Source organism: Coregonus lavaretus (genome assembly GCF_964263955.1).
Source record: "Coregonus lavaretus genome assembly, chromosome: 32".
Taxonomy (NCBI): domain Eukaryota; kingdom Metazoa; phylum Chordata; class Actinopteri; order Salmoniformes; family Salmonidae; genus Coregonus; species Coregonus lavaretus.
Window position 1 is genome coordinate 17,284,671 of NC_140019.1, and position 15,547 is coordinate 17,300,217.

The 15,547-nt window shown below is 39.6% G+C and overlaps 1 protein-coding gene across 1 annotated transcript; it reads right to left on the reverse strand.

The window, feature by feature from the left end:
* Nucleotides 1-2,988: 2,988 nt before the first annotated feature.
* Nucleotides 2,989-15,357, reverse strand: LOC311107503 (adhesion G protein-coupled receptor E3-like). Its single transcript, XM_084150000.1, has 12 exons — nt 15,272-15,357; nt 15,121-15,159; nt 14,444-14,575; nt 14,206-14,337; nt 13,558-13,686; nt 13,387-13,430; nt 12,907-13,008; nt 5,371-5,533; nt 5,023-5,145; nt 4,720-4,886; nt 4,409-4,573; nt 2,989-3,569 (listed from the first exon to the last, which is right to left on the reverse strand). Exons 1-12 carry the CDS (start codon nt 15,300-15,302, stop codon nt 3,411-3,413), a joined length of 1,386 nt encoding a protein of 461 aa, XP_084006126.1. The 5' UTR covers nt 15,303-15,357; the 3' UTR covers nt 2,989-3,410.
* Nucleotides 15,358-15,547: the final 190 nt, after the last annotated feature.

The following is a 15,547-nucleotide window of genomic DNA, read 5'->3' on the forward strand; positions in this document are numbered from 1 at the left end:
GCACTTTGTAGCGTATAGAATAACAAATTACTTAAAAAATGTTTGTTCTAGGTGTGTTATATGTGCACAAAGTAATCATCAAGGAAAGCAGAGAGCACCAAAAGGGGAATTTCCCCAGGCCAGATATCCATTCCAACAGTTGGAAATTGATTTTATAGAACTTACAAGAAGTGAAGGGAAGAAATGGTGTTTGACTGTAATAGACAAGTATACCAAATGGGTAGAAGTCTTTCCAACCTCCTCCGCTGATGCATTAACAGTAGCTAAAGCTTTATGTCAGGAAATAATCCCTAGATTTGGATTGCCAGAAACGATCTATTCCGACAATGGGTCTCACTTCGCCAACCAGGTGATAGATAATATTGGACAGAAGTTACATATTAATATGAAGAAACATTGTTCATATCATCCGGAATCAGCGGGTTTGATTGAACGCACTAATTCAACGATTAAATCACGTCTGACAAAAACGCACATGAGTACAGGAAGAAATTGGGTACAATGTCTACCAATAGTATTAATGACGATTAGGGTAACACCGGATAAAGATGGGTTATCCCCCTTTGAAAAAGTGTTTGGGAGACCATATAGAATGCCCGAGTTAGGCAGACTAGAGCAGGCAGATATAGAAGTAGAAGGGACGTTGGCAGGACATATGAGAAGACTGTTCATTAACCAAACACATATGTCAAAGATTTTGTGCCCCACAGGAGAACTGTAGTGTGTTCTTAGGGTGTGAGTATGGGGTGGTACCAAACAGAAGCACTAAGGGCAGGAGAGGGTTGGCGGTTTTTGGGAATATGGGTGACCCTGAGCTGCATCATAGTCTCTGCAATAGTCTTGATATGTCAAGATCCACCACCACCCCGCACCAATTACGCTATGCCCTTACCATTATTAAGAAATAAAAGGGAAGCGACCCGACATACTGACCGTCAAGGACGAGTGACCTACAAAATAGGAGTCAGAGAAGTGTGGGGAGTAAGATTCAAAATTAGGATTAGGGATCTTATCAGGGCGGGTAAGCAAGCAACGTGGGATTATAAAATCCCATTTATGTTCAGCTCCCTCGGCGGATTGTTCCTGGGCTCAGGTGTTTAGACATACTGGGGGATGGAGATATGAGACGGGGGGGGGCTGGACGTCCAGATGGAGGATAAGAAGGTATAACGACATCCCCACAGAGATGGTAGTAACAATAGTAAAGGTCACTAAAGAGGACATGAAAATAACTTACTGGGCTTGCGCGGACGAATACGGACGGGATACCTGTCTACGATTACATTTGGTGGAGTCGAAAGAGATGGAGGGCCCAGGTCCTGTCATTAATCCATTAATAGCAATAGACCGAGTAGATCAGTCAAGGGATGACGGAGTCAATTCGACTAACCCGTCCACTATGAAAGATGTTCTCCTCCAAGAATGGAACCAAGGGGAAGTAGAGGGAATCCCTGATGAAAATCTCTGGTTAAAGTGGATGAAGTACACCGCTAGGTCCTTGGGGGAGACCGATTGTTATGCATGCTCCATTGGGCGACCGACAATATTGACCGCCCCAATGCAAGAGGCAATGTTGGACTGCACACATACATACACTACCGTTCAAAAGTTTGAGGTCACTTAGAAATGTCCTTGTTTTCTAAAAGAAAACCTTTTTTTTGTCCATTAAAATAACATCAAATTGATCAGAAATACAGTGTAGACATTGTTAATGTTGTAAATGGCTATTGTAGCTGGAATTGGCTGATTTTTAATGGAATATCTACACAGGCGTACAGAGACCCATTATCAGCAACCATCAGTCCTGTGTTCCAATGGCACGTTGTGTTTGCTAATCCAAGTTTATCATTTTAAAAGGCTAATTGATCATTAGAAAACCCTTATGCAATTATGTTAGCACAGCTGAAAACTGTTGTGGTGATTAAAGAAGCAATAAAACTGGCCTCCTTGAGACTAGTTGAGTATCTGGAGCATCAGCAATTGTGGGTTCGATTACAGGCTCAAAATGGCCAGAAACAAATCACTTTCTTCTGAACTCGTCAGTCTATTCCTGTTCTGAGAAATTAAGGCTATTCCATGCGAGAAATTGCCAAGAAACTGAAGATCTCGTACAACTATGTGTACTACTCCCTTCACACAACAGCGCAAACTGGCTCTAACCAGAATAGAAAGAGGAGTGGGAGGCCCGGGGCACAACTGAGCAAGAGGACGAATACATTAGAGTGTCTAGTTTGAGAAACAGGCGCCTCACATGTCCTCAACTGGCAGCTTCATTAAATAGTACCCGCAAAACACCAGTCTCAATGTCAACAGTGAAGAGGTGACTCCGGGATGCTGACCTTCTAGGCAGAGTTGCAAAGAAAAAGCCATATCGCAGGATGAGTTGCATCCCTTAATTAGACTCTAGTATAGAGGGTCTATCTCCCTCCAAGATTGACATTCCCTACATTGATCTAAAACACCAACATACACAGTATAGACACTATCGATTGCTTATCAACAGGGCCACTTAAACCAGCTGATTTATGAAAAAGCTGACTTAAATATCCATATTTCACTCTGAAGCACCGCTACTTATCTTTTTCTCTCCCTTTCAAAATATCTTGCACAAGGCAAGCCAAAACTCCATCCCACCAAAACAGGCTGACATTTCAGACTGTCTTTTCAAACAGCTCTTAAACTAAAAGGGCATTATCATAGTTTTCACAATTTCACAGTCTTATTCCAACCTCACAGTGTTTAAATATATATAAAACACAGGAAAATCATGTTTTTGACTGCACTGGGCCCTTAAGTCAGTTTGGGTGTTTGGAAGTCTTTACACCATGTGGGCAAGCCTACTGAGGCAAAAAAACAAAAAAATGGGTGTGCAATGAACAAATTCATTGTACTTTCAGTATGGTGTAGTGCTTTAGTTTTTAAGAAATGGACAGCTCATATTTAGATATTTGAATCAGAATGGAGCAAATAATAGCAAGATAATTTTTTGATTAAAATACATTTTAATACACAGGAAAAATATTACTTTCACTTAAAATAACTCGGTTACAACAACAACCAAGTGGCATGATACTGGACAAATACAGCTTTGAGTGGATATACCACTATTCTAGAAAAATTCATGCTACAAATTACAGACCATGCTTATGAGACTAAAATGACTTATGTATTTTGCCATAGAGATGAGAGCTCTGCTGTTACAGTCTGGAACTTTTAAGCGTTATATACATGAGATATTGTATATCTATTAACATAAAGTTATGTGTTCTTATATATTTTTTGTTTGATACATTTTATACTACTTAATTAAATAAAAATGCTGGCATTTGTCCTTGCAAGCCAAGAGACAATGTTACAAATGGATTCCAAGTAAAGCTTTTCTTATAATACCAATAGTTCAAATCCATGTCTTATTTGCTATAGAGTTGTATATCCTGTTGCAGTCGGTGTCCTCCACGGCGTTTGCGGCTGAAATTGCGACACCACAGGGACATGATCAGGGATAGGACCACAAAGGCCAGTGCCACAGAAATGCCCACCCACATCACCACCGACAGCTGGCCGCTTTCCTGCAAACGAGGAATAACAAGCATTAGACACACCATCTAGACAGTATGAACAAAACAACATCAGCAATCAACAAGCATCAAACTCTCCTAAATAATGTGACAAATGCATCAAATACTTAAATAATATGACATATGCATCAAACGCTTACATTCAGAAGTTTAAAAAATGAACATTTCTAGAGGAACCAAAGAAGTCTGACACAGATATCTGGGAATATATTTTCTCCCCCTTCAGATGTGCTACACTAGCTAGGTTTCCATCCAATTGGCGACAGATTTACATGGGAATATTAAACAATCTGCATTAAAACAATATGCGCATTTTCACACCAGAGAGGTGTTTCCATCAAACTGACTTGTTGCAGATAAAATGCTGTGCGTGATGACATAGTGCACATAAAAATACCCTTTGCGGTTAAATTCCCATGTTTCCCAATTGAAAAATACAAGTTAAATGGGTTTCCATGGCATTTTCAACTCTACTGATGGTTTTCTCACAAACATATGTTGCAATATATATGTGCCCACTCCGGTATTGGCACGTGTGCTCTAGTCCACAGCGATGTTTACGGATAAGTATATGTGCGCTGTTGGCTAGAGTGCACGTATTGCCTACATGATGAGATTATTATGGACAAAAGAGCGAGATTGTTTATATTTGTCAAACTATAGCCTAGCATCGATGATCATGTCACCAGAATAAGACCCTTGATATTTATTGCACATTCACCACCCTGTAAAGTTCATCATACATTTATTTAATCTGTTGCCTAATAAACTGCATGCTTTCCAGACGAGTCGTAGTGGGAGGACGGAAAACTGGTTAGTGTTCTCATCACCTTTTTCTGATGGATTCCCTTCAGCAGAGCAAATGTGCTGAGATGGTTGCAGGAGCACACAGTGTGGGTGGAGTTTGACATTACTGAAGTGCAACCCTGCCCAGACCACTCCCCCGGTCCATTCTCATCCGACCAATAAACACAGGTGGAGTCAACATCACTGGACTAGGATACAGTGTATATATGAGTTGGGGTTAATTCAATTTTCACTCAGTCAATTTAGGAAAAAATTTGACTTCATGCAAAATATATAAATGAAAAACATGTTTTACTGACAGCCAGAGACTATTCTGAAGAGACACAAGTGTTACCTGCAGGTGATTGAAGGTGAGATTAACCGGTTGGGGCAGGTTTGTTGTGTTGGAGTTGCTAACGGACACCGTCACAGCACTGGACATGAGCTGCTGGCTCTGATGAGAAAAACTGTCCTTCAGAGTATCCAGATTCTTATAGCTGAGCAGAACGACAAAGGCAAACCCTGCACACCAAAAACAACACAAGAAAACATAAGGCCTGATACAAAAACATGTGCAACAATATCCCAAGCGAATCCATCAATGTGTGCCTGTAATAATATTTTGAGAAGATGATTGGTACTGTAGGACTGCGGCTACCTGGGTAATTCTGGTAATCTCCAACCGCCGTCTCCCAGGTGGTGTCAAGTTGAGTGTTCTCATTGGTCAGGCTGACTGGTCCTTCAGGTGGAGTCTGGTCTCTCCTCACCATAATCTCAGCCTCTGTTTATCAAGATAGACAAAATCAACACAGACCAGAAATCACCATTACTGAAAGAACACAATATTGCATTTATTTAATTTTTACGTTGTCACAATCTAATGTGCTTGTTAGTGCTCCGTTTACAGTCAGTATGGTGTTCAGATTGTGGTCAACCTATGGTACCTGCGTGGTGGTTGGTAAATTGTAAATATGTGGTCAGCGTGTGCTCAGTGTGTGTGTGTTACCTGTGTGGTTGGTCTCTATCCTGGTCACGTTCTCTGTCAGCTGTGGAGCGATCAGTCTGATAGAGATTTCAACTGTCCTCAGTAAGCTAGTCACTTCACTGCTACTACGATGACCGTTGGACTGGAGGCCCAATTGAAGAACATCAGTGGCATTAACCAGTAACTAGAGAAGAGAGTGTGGTGTATTAACATTATGACTGTTTTGGAGGAACAATGAATGTTGTTTATGTTAGTATCAAAAGGGAATGTTTTAGGGTGACGCCCCAGGGGAGACTGGTGATTGGCCAGAAGAGGGAGCATCATTGTTATAAATAGGGGGGAAAACGAAGGAGAGGGCAGAACGAGCAGCCATTCTGAGGCGTCACTCTCCGGGTGTCATGTCACCTGTCACTCATGCTGAAGCTTCTGATCTGAATAAACCTTATGATCAACGTTCAGTATGAGCAGACTCCTTTTGTTCATCAGCAATAATTGCCACCACTCACTCGATACGACAAATGGCGAGCTTGCCAGGAGGGGTCTGCAATCCTCCTTTGCTGCATTTGGAGCCGCCAAGCTAACTCAAGCTAACTTCGGTCTGGAGTCATGACCCGACCAAACACAGCTAAGTTGTTAGTTTTGTTACTGCTTGTGTACACTGGAGGAATGTACCATTACGACCGTGACTCGGGTGGTGTTTTTGCTGATGACTGGGGGGTCTGGCTAATCATTATACAATTTTAAAAACAGCGCAAAAGTGGTTAGAGTTTATGGATTGTTTATAGAGATGTGTTGCTTGAATAGTAAGTCAAGAACAATCGGGGCCAAGATATGTATACAATTTTAGAGCATTGCAGGTTTAGATAAGCCCTCATGACGAACGGGGCGACCGCAGGGTGGGCCACAAAATCCTGGAAACGCATTAGGAATTTTCAGGTCAGTCTTGGACTGGGGTTGGTGGGACATTTTCTTGGGGATGGCTTGCTCAGCTTCTGTCCGACGGGATATTTGCATTGGGGGGGATCGCTCATAGAAATAGCCATACTCACGGCAGAATAAATTTAGGACAAACTAAACAGTAATCAATTAAAGACGCAATGCGGGTTTTGTTACATGTTGTAGGCCGCAGTTAGCTAAAGGCTAATGCTAAATGCTAAATGTGTTGCGTGCTACATGATAACCTCAACCTTAGAGGTCCACTGCGATGGATTCAAGCCTCTTAAACTTGTTTGTATGTGACGCAAATGTGAGTTCTGTTATGTGTTATTGTCTGGCTATAAGTGTAAAATAGAGAAACTGAGGTAGAACGCGGGCGTTCTATGATGTGGTAAGCATGGGGTTAAGGGGATGTGCACATGCGCTTGATTTTACGGGGCTAAAACTACGACATGCGGTTGTGCTAAGCCTACAAAACACTGCATTATGGGTAAAGGTCATAGGTCCCATCTAGGGTTACCCGGCAGGGGGAGACAGAAACAGACAGACAGAGGAGAAATTTTAACACGAGTATTCTAGTTGTTACATCGGCGGTTGGTTAAAGATGAAACTTGTTTTGTGACCTATTGAATTTATAAATTAAATATATGTTGACGGAGTATAATGAATTAAATTAAATGACGGATTAAAATAAAATAAAAATGTTTTTGAGCGATCTATTTAGTTCTGAGGTTAGTCTTAGAGTGAATAATGGGTGAACGAAGGAATATTGAATATGGTTGAAATAACTCAGTGATTGCATTGACTACTAAAATGTGATTCTGTGTCTCTATTTTTCTGTCATATAAGAGGAGCAATACGATACGACAGGAGAGAGGAGGGGCTAACGTGTGACTGACGTGTGTCACGTGACAAGGTGTGACGCGGCAGACGATCGGATCAGATATCAGGCTAGTTCACAAAATCATCCCTAATAAAATATGTGAGGTTATGACGATTTTACATAGGCTTGGCAAATACTATTTCATTAAAAATTGCATTTTGGAGCCTCTGTGCATCACTGGGGTTTGATTGGAATTGTGTTGGGAATCAAGGACTGACATTATTCTGTAAATTTAAGATAATTAGGTGCCTATAGAGCAAGGGGGTTTATGGGAATTATAGTATTGAAGGGTTAGAGGCTTTGTTTATGGGTATTTTAGTCTGAAGTTGATTAACTTGCATTTACTTGCATTTGATGGGTTGTGGTAAGATAGCCAACACTAATTGATAAATGGGTAAGTTAGGATATAGAAATAAAAATTGGTTTTAAATTATTCATAATTTTTAATTGATTTTTTGATTGATTTTTTATTTTAATTGGAAATGGTTTTTGAATAAAACATTTAATTGAATTTTTTAATATTCATATTTTGGTTGATTTATTTAAAAAAAAAAAAAAAAACTTTTTTTTTTTTTTTTTTGGAGTTGTTAGTTTTATATTAATAATTACAGGGGGGGAAGCCATAGGCTATACAGTCTAAAATAAAATAGTTCACAATAAAGGAATATAAAAGGGTTGATATAGGGGAAAAATAGTAATCCTTTAACTAAAGTAGTGTTAGAAAGTAGTGTTAGAAAAACTAAGGGCAGAAGTTAGTACACCTTTCTCACATACGGATTCAGCAAAAAGGAGAGCTTAGGGATGTTTATCCTCAGCTTTCAGTGATCATCCAGCAGGGTGATTGTTGCATCAGAGATGAAGATGAATAATAGATAGAGGACAAGCAGAAACGACGATGAAGATGAATCAAAACTCCAGAAGGAAGAAAATGTGATGTCTGGAAGAAAAGAGGGAGGTAAGGAGGATGGAACTTAAAGAAGATGAGGATGGTGAAGATGAGTGATGATGAAGAGGTCATGGGTGGATATGACTCTGTGATCAGAAGGAAGTTGGCAAGAGAGGAAAGAAGAAGGATACACGAGATTTGATCTCTGATGGAAGTTGAAGGAAGAAGGATACACGAGATTTGATCTCTGATGAAAGCAAAGATGAAGAAAGCGATGAAGATTTGGAGATTAAAGGTGCTTTATGTTCAAGAGGAGTTTGTCCTACAAGGACTGGCACAGAAGAAATAGAGATATAGACCGATGTTTATCATGCCTGGATAAAGCAAATAGTTTAGAAGAAGTAACACAGCTGAAGATACAGAAGAGGAGAAACTGCTGAGAAAAGGATTCCAAGAATTGGAGAAGAAGAAGGAGAAGAGAAGCTTTGGTTATGAAGAATCAGAGTGAACCAAATCAACAATCACTGTTACAGCTTCAACTGAACAATATCAAATGCAATTATACCAGCCAAGGGGGGTACCAAATGTTCCATATCCACAGCCAGTTTCTGGACAGACACAGAATTGGAGAGGAAGAGGACGAGAAGACTTAGGAGGAGGAAGATTTCAGCTACACTTCCAGCAACTTTCAGAAGACTGTTATAATTGTGGACAGATTGGGTACTTTACCTGTGAGTGCAACAAGTCAGGAGGAAAAACAGAGAACATTTTTAAGGAAGATACAGGGGCAATTCAAGATCACCTGTTCTCCAGGTGAACCCTAAGGATTCTAGAGTGCTTAGAAGATCCGGAAGGGGGTTGTCAGCTGATAGCATCGATTAGAGAAGAAGAGAAAATAGCTAATAATTGAAGTAAAAAAAACGACCATTAGAAGTGATGGTGAATAGTGGAAAAACGTATCTGTGTTCAGCCTAAAGAGGTTAAACATCTCACTATGTAAAATTGACTAATTAGGATAGGGATTTGAGGTAGTAAACAGCTAATTACTCTTAGGGAACCAATGGAGCTCTGCTATAAAAAATCAAGGAGAATTTAAAATAGACATACTAATATTATACCTATTGCAGTGTTGGGAAAAGATGCATTGTTTAAATTGAACTGTACAATAGGATGTGCACTAAACGGCTGTCTGGTAGAGGATTTTAAAGAGTCTGGGTTACATTCTTACACCAAGGGATTTCAGGCTAGGCTAAAAGGTGTTTAGACGTTTGCCAAGTCTGTGTGTAATGAGTCAAAGGCAGGTGGAGACTTTCTCTATCACATATTCTAAAAATGTGGTGGTAAAGGGATTTTGTGAATAAATCAGTGGAAAATGTTTTTAAAGGTTATGAGAGAAAAGATTAGATTAAAATAAGTTAGGAGAACTAGGTTGAAGGAACTCTGAGACAGTAAGCTAAGTTTCAAAGTTAGTAGTAAGAGGGAGAGAGAACAGTGATGAAGGACATTTTAGAGTTTAGTGGGAAGATATGGTAGGAGTTAAGATCTGTTAGGAGCAGATGCATTGATAAGAGAAGATTGAGGGTGATTGAGTATCTATAGTTACAGTTCCCAGCAGGGAGATCAAGGTAATTATAGGTGTATTTTTTATAATCAAAAGTTTGAAAGTCAGGGATTAGAGATAGGACTGAGATTTGGGGAAAAAGTGACACTAGTGGTGATAGATGGAAGTACAAGCGAAGACAACCAATACAGCACCAATTTTAGGGAAAAAATACTTATTAGGGTTAGGATGGGGACGTTTCTCTCATATGGAGAGATAATTATGGAGAAGAAGTATACTTATCTAGTGCAAGCATTAGAATTTGTTCCGGTTAAGAATTATTGGTTAAAAGGCTATGTAATTCATAAAGTAACGCTTATGATGGAAGATTTTAAATCTGTTGAAGTTCCACAGTCACCAAAGGAGTTCAGGAAGAATATGTTACAGTAGTCACTCCAACAGTGAATAATACACATAGGATATTGGTAACTTTGTCACTAGAAATAATTAAGGTTGATACATCAACTACTTTAATGGTAACTTTGGAAGGGATTAATGATACGATGGCAATAGCAAATGTAGGGAGTATGACACCGACAACAACTTTTCTGAAATTAAAGGGGGTCGCAAGAAGGACTCAGGGTTTATGTTACGGATGGAGAGTGCTGTCAATGATAGTACGAATAGGGTTAAAATAGGAGAACAGATAGTAGTAGAGAGAATATAGATCCATCATGGAGGACAGGATGAGGTCTTTGATTTTGATGACAGACAAGGAGAGGTATCTGCAGTACCGCTCGTTGGGGAAGAGAGAAACTATATGCATGTGGTTTGATTCTTCTGTTGTGAAAGTTAGAGATGGATGGCAGGTAGGAATCTTTGGTTCCATGTCTGGTGAGAATTCCAGCACCAAACATGTTAGAGACGGTCGCTCGACCTCTATCAAGTATGTGTCAATCTTATGCGTTGTCATGACTGTTGTATCAGCAGCAACAGTCAGTAACAGATAAAATAATGTCGTTGTCAAAACATTTGTTTAAGCCTAGGGTTTAGGTGTAATTGGGTTAAGTGAATTAACTTGGGTGCATTTGTTAGATGGAAAGAAAATCAGGTAACAGCGTAATTGAAGCATTTGAGGTGTAACCATTGAGGGCTAAAAGTTGTTTTTGTTCTAATAAAACATATGAGGTAAGGGGTATGTTTATGGGAATATCAGATTGTGATGTTATATGATAACTTTGGATAAGCATGAACATAAGGTTAGAGATGACAAATATGTTACTTTTTATGTACCAGTTAGTAGGAACAGCAGGACTTTGATGGTTAAAAGATTAGCTTTTGCCTGACAATGTGACTATGGGGAATTTTAGAGATATTTTGAGGGTTTGTGGTGATAAAGTATATATATTCTGACACTATGGATAGACAGGATGTTGTTAGATGTCAACGTTGAAGCTTCCATATGAGGTTTTTACCATTATAAGAGGGATAGCACCGGACACAGCTAAATCTAGGGTTAAAAGGGTGACATGGCTACATGTCATAGTCTTCAAGCCTATCATTGAAGGATAAATCTAAGGGAGAAGGGGGGATTTTTTTCCATGGTATGGTGTAACATTTGGGAAGATCCTATTGATGATAATAGTTATACTTTGAGTCCAGATAGTTATATATGCATTGAAGAATATAAGGGATGTGTTTGGGAGATCTGAAAAGATTTGGTTGCAAGATCAGTTAGGCCCAGTAGGGGCAGTGATGGGTCAGATTTTAGTTTCAGCTTTGATAACACTGTGTGATGTTTGTAATTTGTTACTGACCTTTGAGAAAGCTATGATATTGAGATAGGTTGGAGAGTCATGTCTGGAGACAACACTCAGATGCCGGTGTTGACTGTTCCTGATCTGGATAAAGATGGACCAGTGGAACTGAATGGATAAATATCATTTTGTTATGTTTTGATCATTTTTCAAAAAAGAAAAATCAATATTAGGGTGATATTGGTATGATTTATGAATCAAGGGGGGAATAGGTTTATGTGATTCATGCATCATTTATATATCAGTTCTATATTCTTAGTGGATATTGATGTTCAATTTGAAAGTGTTTTTTTTGGAAAAGATACTGTTTGGTCTTTCCTTTTCTTCCAGAAGCATTTGGGGGAACATATGGAGATTGAAATACTCAAACAACGACAATATGAGGGGACAATATGACTGGAGGAGATGAAACAAGGAGGGTGTGGAAAGATTCCGATTCCATCATCAACAGTCCATTGGAAGAGGAGACTACGGGGAGATGAAGTGTAGTGGACTACATTCCAGTGTCTGCAATGAAATATAGACATGTGTAATACATAATTGTGTCATATTCTTAGGGATTAATTTTTGTAGAAGGATATTTGATGTTATTGAATACATGTGAGGATCTTAGATGTTTTTGTTTATTTCGTGAATGTTTAGGGACAGGAAAGTCTAGGCAGGGAGAGGTTCACTGTAAGGTCCAATGGGTTGACCAGCCTTACAAGTGGATGTTTTTGGATTGGATTTTGTTTGCAGGGGCTTACATGTGTATTTAATTGCATCATAGTTTCAAATGCATTTACATGGTTTATGAGGTTATCTGGAGTACCGAAGGTGGTTGTCTGGGGCAGAGGGACCGTGAGAGAATTTTACTGTCTTGATTGATGGATGGAAGGTTGCCGGACAGTTTTTCGCTCTTACACTCCATAGAGATTTGTTCATATTTCATAGTAATGTATTCACACTTCATAAACAGTTATTCATATTTCATAGAAAGGTATTTACACTCTAGAGGAGAATGTTTTTAGTTTAATGTTAAAGATACTCAATAAGATAAATTGTTACTGGTCATAATCCTATTCTGTTTGTTTTCGAGACGTTTAGTTCGTCTCGAAGGGGGGAAATGTGGTGTATTAACATTATGACTGTTTTGGAGGAACAATGAATGTTGTTTATGTTAGTATCAAAAGGGAATGTTTTAGGGTGACGCCCCAGGGGAGACTGGTGATTGGCCAGAAGAGGGAGCATCATTGTTATAAATAGGGGGGAAAACGAAGGAGAGGGCAGAACGAGCAGCCATTCTGAGGCGTCACTCTCCGGGTGTCATGTCACCTGTTACTCATGCTGAAGCTTCTGATCTGAATAAACCTTATGATCAACGTTCAGTATGAGCAGACTCCTTTTGTTCATCAGCAATAATTGCCACCACTCACTCGATACGACAAGAGACATAAGGGTCGTAGATGTGTGTGTGTGTGTGTTTGAATGTGTGTGTTTCTGTGTGGTGACTTACTGTCAAAAGCACATTTCCTGTAGGTCCAGACAATGTAGATTTACTCAACATCAAACAGTTGTTTCTCAACAGAGACAAGAAATGGTCAAAGCCTGGAAGAGTCTGGGAGGGAGATAAATAAAGAGAAAGAGAAAGAGGAGCGAGAGAGGAAGAGGAGAGAGAGAGAGAGAGAGAGAGAGAGAGAGAGAGAGAGAGAGAGAGAGAGAGAGAGAGAGAGAGAGAGAGAGAGAGAGGGGGAGAGAGATAGAGAGAGAGAGAGAGAGAGAGAGAGAGAGAGAGAGAGAGAGAGAGAGAGAGAGAGGTGGGAGAGAGAGAGAGAGAGAGAGACAGAGAGAGAGAGACAGAGAGAGACAGAGAGAGAGAGAGAGAGAGAGAGAGGAAGAGGAGAGAGAGAGAACATAAATACATACACTACCAGATCAAGTGAGGTATGCTTCTCTAAATTCCAAGCTTACTCATTATTTAACATGAAGAACTTACCTGTCCAGGCGTACCCTGTGTTTCATCCTGGTCACAATTTAGCTCTGAAGAAAAAACATGAAGGAAAATTATCCCAATACCCCACAAAACCAGGTCTACATACCTGCTCTACCACATGCATGACAAAGGAGTGCATCATGGACGACAGGTGGAATGGTGCTTGTCTCTCACCTACACACTTAGTTTGGTTGTTGCCGAAGTTAGTAAATCCAGCAGAACACTGGCACCAGTAGCTGCCATTCAGGTTTTGGCAGATCCCCCTCTTTCCACATACTCTGTCTATCTTACACTCGTTAATGTCTGAAAGGGAAAGAGAGAGGATGAAAGTGTGGAATGACAAGGAAAGGACGTCACACACACAAACACACACATGAACGCAAGACGCACGCACGCGCACACAAACATTTTGCCAGTGATATTCTTGGGCTCTAATCTAAACCCAGGAAGACACAGTAGTAACTGCCTGTGGTGTTGACGCAAGATCAATTGTCCCCACAGATGGGGAGAATGTCTATACACTCATTGATATCTAAATAATATTGATGAGTCCAAGTGTATGAGAGTTTAAAATGTTAGCACCTGCATCACCGAAATGGTACCTTTTCGGTGGCGCAACTGGCTAGTGTGTTGTCAAGCGGACAGTTATGTGTGTTTGCTAAGCAGAGGATAACTAGTTTGAGCCATGGTACGGTCAGGGACAGTAAAGACTGTTACACAAGGAGTAAATAAAAGTTTCAACAGAATGTTATGGGTCAGTCAAAATAACACAGCAGTGGATGGGAGAGTCAGAAGACTCTAGAAAAATCGTCTTTCTCTCACCTACACACTGAGTTTGTCCGTCGCCAGTGTTTCTAAATCCATTGGGACACTGGCACAGGTAGCTACCCACCTGATTAAGACAGGTTCCCCATTCCCCACAAATATGTTGGTACTCAACACACTCTTCTATGTCTGAAAGATAAAGAGAGTGTTGAGATTGATGAGGATGAAGTGGAGATGGAGAGATGATGGTGAATGTGTCTGATTATAAGGATGATACTAAAGACAGAATTCTTACCCAAGCATTGTCGAGTGGCACCAGCGACGTCCATAAACCCAGGAAGACACTCACAGTAGTAGCTACCAACAGTATTGAAACAAGCTGAATTGTCCCCACAGATGAGTGAGTTGTTACTACACTCATCGATATCTATATGACACAACATATACAATATAACGTTATGACATGTGTAATGTAGTTACATGGCCATTTAAAAGCACAGGTTTTGGCTCGTCACAAACTCAAGGTAGCCATAAGACTATTGGTTTAAAGCCCTATACATCAGAGGAAAATAATGTTATTTCTCACCTACACACACAAGGTTCATACAGACAGCATCCTTACACTAACCTACGTATATATCTACATGAGAAAGGCCAGATAGGTATTTAAAGTTATGACAGAGATCATATTTAAGTCAAAATAGATACATATTTTCTGAATAAAGACACCCCTTGAAGTGAATGGTGTTGAATGTTCTTGAGCAAGGTCTGGTTAATGCTGGAGAATGAACAAATTAGCTATTTATAAATTGCTGATTTAGGTGAATATTACTGATCAACCTAACAATACAATAATTTAAAAAATGTAAGTCTAAAATACATTACACATGAATATATCATATCACCATCAGTCTTCATCATCATTAACATGACAAATAGCATAATACAAAATCCCCTTAGCTTCATCTCCACCTTTCTGTGGAGCTCCATGACCATGGTCCTTGAGAAGCGCTAAATGAAGACATAAACAAAGGTTGAACTGCACACAGACATATATTATATAGCTTTTAAATAGACTAAATTATGATATTTTAGTCAAATAAAAAGCTGAACATTTACTGACCCAGAATCAGGAGAAATAGAATTGCTCCCATGCTCTATAACAGGCAGTGAGTTAATGTCACATGTCAGCTTGGCTTGAATTCTAAATAATAATTTGGTAACCTCACGCATGTGGTAAGCACAGGGAAGTAACAATAGTTCATCATAACTAGCAACTTCTTTCTCAATAAAGAGCAACCGCCCCTATAAACCAAATTCTCATTTAGAAAACAGCCTGTGTCATTAATATGAGTCTGAAACATTTATTCTATACTGTCAAAATTTGCTACAAAGTGTA

Coding starts and splice junctions, on each gene's coding strand:
- LOC311107503 (XM_084150000.1), bottom strand. CDS start 15,302: ATGGGAGCAATTCTATTTCTCCTGATTCTGG. Junction 14,576..15,120: donor TCATGGAGCTCCACAGAAAG/GTGGAGATGAAG, acceptor TGTGTCATATAG/ATATCGATGAGTGTAGTAAC. Junction 14,338..14,443: donor TGCCACTCGACAATGCTTGG/GTAAGAATTCTG, acceptor TTTATCTTTCAG/ACATAGAAGAGTGTGTTGAG.